A 7,779-nucleotide genomic window follows, 5' to 3' on the forward strand; every position below is an offset into this window, starting at 1 on the left:
ATTTTAAGAAACACAACTTGAAAGTACTTATCATTTTGATGCCATTTTTGCAATAGGTGTAATTCCATTGTAACATGCTTCAGTCTGAACTGTGCAAGTTTGAATCGTCATCAAAATATTCTGCCTCTGTCAGTGTGCAGGTGGAATGAGTGAAATGGTTAGAACGGCAGCTTAGGGTACCTTAGCTGAGATGAGGTTTAAAGAGTGAAATAATTCAGTCTTTGTGACCCACACAACTGTGCTAGTAGTATCTCAGGGGAACACATACTCCTCAACAGCAGCCACCCTATTCTGCCTTGATTCAGCCCCCAGGTGGAGGTGAAAGGCTTCCCTTGAGTCAGATGGCATTTCTCGGGAGTGTGTAAATAATAACAAGTGTAATGCTATGACTGCATCTTCCTCCCCACCCCCCTTGTTTTTGATGAATGTGTTGCTTTGTCAGCATGAATTAGCGCTGTCTTGAGCAAGCACAGATGCAGCAGGTACTGGGGCAGCCTTTGCCCAGCAAACCTGTTCCGGCATGTCTCGGTGGTGATGGACAATCAGTGTCTTGCCAGTCCTGGTGCTCTTCAGAGCAGACTTCTAGTTGTTCATGGTCACAAGGCATGGCTTTGGGTGAGTCGCAGAGGGCTGCTGATGATGATGATTTATCAGGACTGATTTTACTTCTCTTTGAGTGTCTGGTTTATGAAACTGTGTTTCCTATAATAATTTTCATAAAGCTTAGTGATGGAAATAAAAATCTCCAAAAAGACACAAATGGCTTACAGGAAAGTGTTTGCTAAAACATGGCTATCTGATGTTCTTGCCTCTGCGCACATAGTAATTGGCTAGGACTTAACACAGTCTTCAGGCATTAGCACTGGTTATTCCCACAGGACTTGCCCACCACTGCTCCCCAGCCCCTGCAGAGCAGCGTCCTGCCTTCCTGTAATTTATTCCATTTTTGCTTCAGGCTCTTATTTTTCCAGAATGATTACATATGCAGTTAGATCTGTGTGCGTCATTCTAAACAGTTGGATATCTCTGTGAAAACTGTGCTGTGGATCAGGTGGGGCAGTGTAAAACATGGTTTTGTTTTGAAAGAAAGAGAGTTCTGCTTAGTCAAGACTGTAGAAAAACGTCTTCTATAAACCTCGTGTTTCTTCTGTATTTAAATGGAAGTAGGGAGACAACTGGAAATCTGAGAAGTCGTAGATGCAGAATCTGTGCAGGAGGCCCCTCTGCTGAGTCGTTGTCCTTCGTGTGCTTTTGTGTTTCAGAGAATTTAAGAGTAAAACGTTCCTCAACTGTTTGGGGTCAATCCCTTCGTATGGCAGACAGAAGCAAAACAGATTAAATAGCCTCTTAGAAATCTGCAGAGAAGTAAGAATGTCACAGCTGAAATTTCTGCTTTGTAACTTTTGGATAAAAAGGCCTGACAGGACAGATTCCACCTCCCTGCTCCGTGAGGAGCAGTAACTGGACAAAACGACCAAACAGATCTATTCCTTCTTCTGCACTAATGACACCGAAGCACGTGCGTTCCCATGGACCATTTCCACTGTTGTAGCTTGTCATTGCTGGCATGCAGAATCCTGCCTTGTTGAACGAGTGAATTCAATAGGGTGCCACCAGTATGGAAACCCACCCATGCCATCCCCATCAGCTGAAGGAGAGAATTCTCATTGGGCACAAAGCTACAAAACACGCTGACCACTTTCTGCCTGTGTAACAGACAACAAGAGATTGATTTTTGTTCTTAAATGTAAATCTTTCTCAGCTCCAGCCAGCGGGATGTGCATGTCCTGAACCATTCAGTGCTCAAGTTATCTTTCTGTTGCCTGTGCTGTGAAAATAGAGCATTTCATTTTCAGAGGCTGTAAGAGGTTTCACTCTAAAACTCTTTAAGTAAACACTTCCTCCTGGGATCGTGATCTGATTCAAACTAAAAAATGTACCAGAATTTATGATGTATTTTAATTACTATTCTTGGTACCGCTCATTAAATTAGAAATTGATTGCCAGTTTCACAGTTTCCTTGTTAGATGACAAAGTGCTTATCAAGGTGAAGCAGTGCAAAACTGTTACTATATATTCCACAATTCGGGATGTTAAAAAGGCATGCTTTTTGTTGTGGTGTTCATGTTACAGTTGTTATAATGCATAGCTGATTGTCTTTTTTGTTTAAAGTTCACTGTCACCCATTCAAGTATGAGTATACCATATTTTTGTGTAAAAAGACAGAAATTGGCTTTGGTTTATGCTAGCAATCTAAAAGGCATTACTGCAAACATCAAAAGTGTATGTTTCATTGAACTGAGAACATCATGAGCAGCTATCCGAAAGATTTAAGCAGATGATGCAAAAGATCTCTATACATAAAGGTGTTTCACAGAATCTTTTTTTCTCTCTCTAACCCACAGTGTGACAGCGAGAGTGATGTTGACGATAAGGTAAGACTGAATTTATTTCTTTCATGTGCTTTGCTAGCTTGGAAGTTCCCTCACAGTCAAAATAAGAATGAATTTACAAATAATATTTTTCCTCCAGGCTTCACGTCAGATTTAAAAATATTTATAATAGAATGAAAGAAGTATTGGATCAGATACTTTGTGGTCTTCACTAGCTTACAGAAAAGAAACTCTTGTTAACAGAACAGTCTTTCAATTAACGCAAGCAATTGGTGAGACCCAAGTCATAGTGTTAGTGCTGTTTCAGAGGAAGTCTCCTCTGATAACTTGTCAGGAGACTATATTTTATTTATAGCAACCTTTGAAGATGTCAGTTTTGTAATCAGTTTAGAAGGTGGGACAACCGGTACCTACCCTCAAAGGCAGTGTGGTATCTGTCAGGGAGTGTTTTGTCATGTTGCATGCATATTTATCACAGAGCAATGATTTTTCTGACCTTTTCTTTTGATACAGAGGTTGGCCGTTGAAAGGTTGTAGTTGTGTGGTTTTGTATAGGGATTTCTTGTTTCACCTGTGGAAGGAAAATAGAGAAGTTCCACGACATAGCAACAGTTGCACCCTGCTTTTAAGCATCAAATGTATGAAAGACTTGAGTATCCCTTGCTGACTTCTGTTCTGGCAGATCAAACTTGGCAGTCTCAGGTTAGGTCTTCATCAAACTTTCATTGTATTTTGGCTGTCCAGTCTCTTGCATTCATTCATGAGAAGCTGTGGCACACAGGTTTCTACTAGATCAGCATTACAGAGGTAAAAACTGACTTCAGATAGCCCTGTCTCCTTGGCAGCACGCTTGGCTGCAGCCATCCATTGGAGGTTACCGTGAGTTCAAGAGACTGCACTGAAAGCTGCTTCTGGTTACGTGTTTTTTTTTTAATACTGTTAGACCTTGGGAAGCATTAAAGTTTCTTGAACTCCTTTTAGAAATCCCATCAGATACACAGTATCCCTGGAATATGGCAAAAGTGTGTTTGAGGCGAAAGCTCGATTGAAGAGGAACATCTAAACTTTATACATTGAACGAAAGATACCATGCATATTTTATTTTATGTATGTGCATATATGTATAAAGTCACTTCCTGAGACCACCACCCAAGTTCTGTTTCCCACAAAGTTACCAGCCAGCAGATCTGATGGCTGAGGTGGTGAGGGTGAAAAATTATTCCCTAAAAGCTTAGATACCATGGGGTTAAAACATTTCTTAGACTGCCCAATCAAAGAAAGTAAAAGCAATCACTTAGAAAACTGTTTAAAGATCTGCCAGTCAAACCTCAGATGAAGTTGTAAGTGACATGTAGTTTTATTATACAGCTATGCTATTAATGATTATCTAAATTACACTGGTAGACCCAGCTAGCAGCATTACATCTGAGACTGACATTTGTTAGATTAGGTTTGACTTCACCTTGTAGAGAAGAAATTGAAATCTGAACAACATTGATTAGCTTTCAGAATGTGGGATCTGAGGTTACCTTCAGAGGAAGCTGCTTTGTGTTTGGCTGGTAACTTACTGTCCTTTACAGCAAATGAAAGGCTATTATAGTGTTTCTTACCATTAATACGGCATTTCTTTACATATCTATAACAGTAATATGAACTTCTAGGCTCCTGTATTTCTCAGGTACCTTTCTTCTAAGGTGACTCCACCTTAACAATAACATTTCTTTTCTTCGTAAGGAGAGCAGCACAAGATCATCATCTTTCTATCTCTGCCTGATCTGTAGAGACATGAGACACGACACAGGTTCTATTAAAAAGGTCTCTGGAATTAAGTAGGGTTTCTTTTCTTGTCAGCAAAGATGTGTGCACGTGCATGTAGACTCACCAAAGTTGAAGTGAAAAGACTTCAAACCTTTCAGGGGGAAAATGTAAACGTGACATTGCCTTCCCGCTGGGGAGCACAAGGGCAACCTGGCTCTCTGTGCTGGTACCTCACATACTATACTCTCCTGGAAAGTCGTTCAGTATTTGTCTAAAACTTAACTTGGCTGATGCAACAAGGAGCTATAAAAATACTGGCATGAATGTCCTGAGGGATTATACTGAAGCGTGTTTTTCCCCCCCTTCTATTTGTTGGCAGAACTGTATCTTCTATACTGCTGCCTGGCTATTACAGCCAGATGGAGCATTCGACATACTGTCTAGCCCAGCATCAGGCTTCCCAAATTACATGACAGGTCGGCTTCATACCACACTGCTACAGAACAATCCTGCTCTGCTGCTTGGTCAGCAAGAAGCAGCTTTTTCTAGGTACACCTACACGCACCGACACTAATGAAGGGCAGGGCAGGAATTACTAATGTGCTTTTGATTTGCATAACACTTTTTGTTAGTCATAAACAGCAGATCACTGTTGTCTGTATATAACTCATGAGGAAAAATGACAAAGAAGTTCATATACAAGTACAGACTGAGTCAGTGATAGAGCTAGAAGTAAAACTGAAATTTTCCACCTCCCACATCTCTCTCTCCACCATGCTGCTAATTATCCACTATTTATTTATTTCATAGCTATATGGGCTATTGAGCTCGTAATGTTTTAAAACACAGACTTCAGAGCAAAATTAAGGCTTTACCCTCACTGCATTGAAAAATATAAACACACTGGTGATGTTTTTTTCCTTTGTGCAGTGTTGTGCAGGACTCCAGGGGAGAAAAGTAATTGAGCATAGTCAGTCATACGTACGGTATATCAGAACAGAGGAGTCATTACTTTAGTTCAAGGTACAGTTTCACAGCAGATTGTGAGAAGGTTTCCAAACAGTGCACTGCTGTTTTTAATAATCAGAGAACAGGAGCTCAAGGCTGGGGACTTGTCCATCCCATCTACTTTCTGAGAACTGTTTCTGCCCAAGTATATTTTTCATTTCTACATCACTGCTGAAATCTCAAAGGAAGTAAGTGGGGTGATACTTTCTCACACCTATCATTATGTCACCACACTCTTCTCAAAGAACTGTTCAAAATACCCAAACTAATAAACCGAGCTGTCCAGCCATTTAACCAAGCGAGAAACTTAGCAAATCATGCATTCCCAGAGATGGAAATGCAAAAACTGTTTCTTTTACTGCATGTTCATTGAAGGACGTAGCAGTTGCAGAGTCCAAAACTAAGAGAATTGCAAGGTAGTTTGTCAAAGAAGTGGAAATGATATTGTGCTTTTTGTGAGGGAGGAGGGAGAGAAAGGGAGTCAGTCTGATAATCGTATTACACTATCTCTGCACTGTGCAATAGCTGCGATGCGAGGCTCACGGTCCATAAACATTGTTACTGAAAATATATACTTCCTTTAATAGCAACAACAGCATTAACAGATAGCAATTACCCTTCATTTTCAGGAACTATAAAGTCTCCATTAATTCAAGATTTATGTAGTTATAGCATTTAGCACAGGAATAACACCACAGAGAATTGGTTTATACACATGTAATGAGAGAGCTTATGGCATACTTTAGTGAACATTAACATAATAGAGTAATATAAACCATCAACAGTTCCACTTATTGTCTCTTACCTGCTTTAGCATCACTATGAAAAGTGGCTAGCAGCTTGGTAATGGGCTCTGTTAAATGGTGTTCTGCAGAAAGCCAAAAGTCAACTTGTGTAAAACAAGGGAATGAGTAATCTCTGCTCATTACTCCAAAATGTAGTTCTCATTTTTTAATAACAGTGTTCAAGATTGCATTAAAAAAGCTGGTTTCTTTCAAAGTAATGCAGTGTTCGCGTTCTTTCAATCTTGGACTTCCGTCTGCGGCATGTGAAATTGTGGGTTGTCAGCTTAATTGCATGGCCCCAGAGCGTAAGTGAGCTCTCCAAATCAGGGGTTAGATATCAAGCTTTCCTTTATTTAATGTGGTGCTAAGTAAGATGTACGAGAAATGACACTTTATTTCTAAGTTGACTCGGTAGTTTCTGTACACTTGTTATGTAGTTTGTGTTTGTGTTTCAGCTATAACAAGCAAGACTGAGAAAGCCATATCTGAGGCGAAAGCAAAAACTTTAGAAGTCAGGTTTCTAAAACAGTGTTTTCATGCTACTTTTTCCAACATCACAGTGAGTTTATCAGGCCCTGCTTGGGGCGATCTGAATTCAGCTCTGCCATGCTGCTGTTTGCTGTGCTAATTTCTGAGGCCCAGTAGGTGCTTGGAAGCGTGCAGCAGCGCATGGGCAGGTGCGATTTAGCACTTAATGCCTGGGAGGAGAGCGACATGGCAGTGCCATGGGCTGGGTTCCCATCCTGCTCCATGCCGTATGGACGCGGAGCAGCTCTTGGATCAAGCATGAGATCAGAAGCAGTGAAGGGAACTCAGATAAATGAGGGGCACAGCATTAAGAGCTGCACTGTGTCAATATGTCAGCAGCCCTGTTGTTGTCCGGCCTTTGTTTTGTAGGTGTTGAGGTAACGGGGAAGGTTTTAGGAGGCATTTGACAAGGAAAATCAGGTAGATTTGTAGCTGTGAATGGGAAGTTTTTCTCTGTAGCAAAAGGCATAGTGGTGTGTAGTAGGGAGGTGCTAATTTGAGTTTAATAAGTGGGTGATCAAGTGTGACCAGTTGGAGGTGAGGGCTGATATTTTTACTGAGTGTCAGTGTTGGGAAGTAGAGGTAAGCTTTGAAGGAGCCAAAACATGAAAACAAGAGTTCACGATACGGGAAGTGGAAGTTGTGCAAGGAGCAAAGCCACAGCCTAGGTAAATGATCTTTGTGGCAGCTTTCTCCATGGGTGCAAGGACACAGTTACAGCTGCCATCACCAGAAGGATAAAATGGTAAATGTACGGTGAGGTGTTGAGAGCTTGACCAAGAGTTTATTCGTGTGGATGAACAGAAGATGCTCATTGTAAAGAAAACGGATACACAGGACTTAACCACTGCTTGGATGTTAAGATGTGGAGAGTGATGCAAGTCAAACAGAGTGCTGAGAACTATGGGCTTGAGTGAGGGGTGGAAGCGATAAGAGTGGAAGCAACGAGCAGAGTAAACTGTGTGGGTGAAGTTATCAGTTCTCTTTCAGCTGTGTTAACCTTGAAGGGGTGTCTACAAACCCAGAGGAAAATCATAGTTTAGGCAGCAGGAGAAAGGGATGTAATCACGATGAGAGATCTAGTAGTTCCTCTACCAGAAGTGGTTTCTGTGTCTGTGTTTGTGTATGAGATTACCCAGAATGAGATAAAAGCCCCATGACACCAGATTAAAGATTGTCTTAATGATGCTCAAAATAGCAGGAGCGGTTACAAAGGCAGGAGCAGGGAGGGGAGGAGATGCCAGAGCCCAGGGAGGGAAGTGCTGTGTCAGGTAGCTGGTGGTCAAGGAAGGTGAGATCTGGGAAGA

General features: G+C 41.3%; 1 protein-coding gene across 25 annotated transcripts in view; it reads left to right on the forward strand.

Annotated features, from left to right (window-relative positions):
• Positions 1-7,779, forward strand: part of FBRSL1 (fibrosin like 1) — a 519,147-nt gene that overhangs the window by 340,384 nt on the left and 170,984 nt on the right. For all 25 annotated transcript variants that reach the window (XM_083803984.1, XM_083803995.1, XM_083804008.1 and 22 more), the window contains one exon: positions 2,406-2,435. In XM_083803984.1, the coding sequence (XP_083660110.1) occupies positions 2,406-2,435 (30 nt within the window). The remainder of the gene's footprint in view (positions 1-2,405; positions 2,436-7,779) is intronic.

The sequence above is a fragment of the Anser anser genome, assembly GCF_964211835.1.
Source record: "Anser anser genome assembly, chromosome: 18".
Lineage (NCBI taxonomy): Eukaryota > Metazoa > Chordata > Aves > Anseriformes > Anatidae > Anser > Anser anser.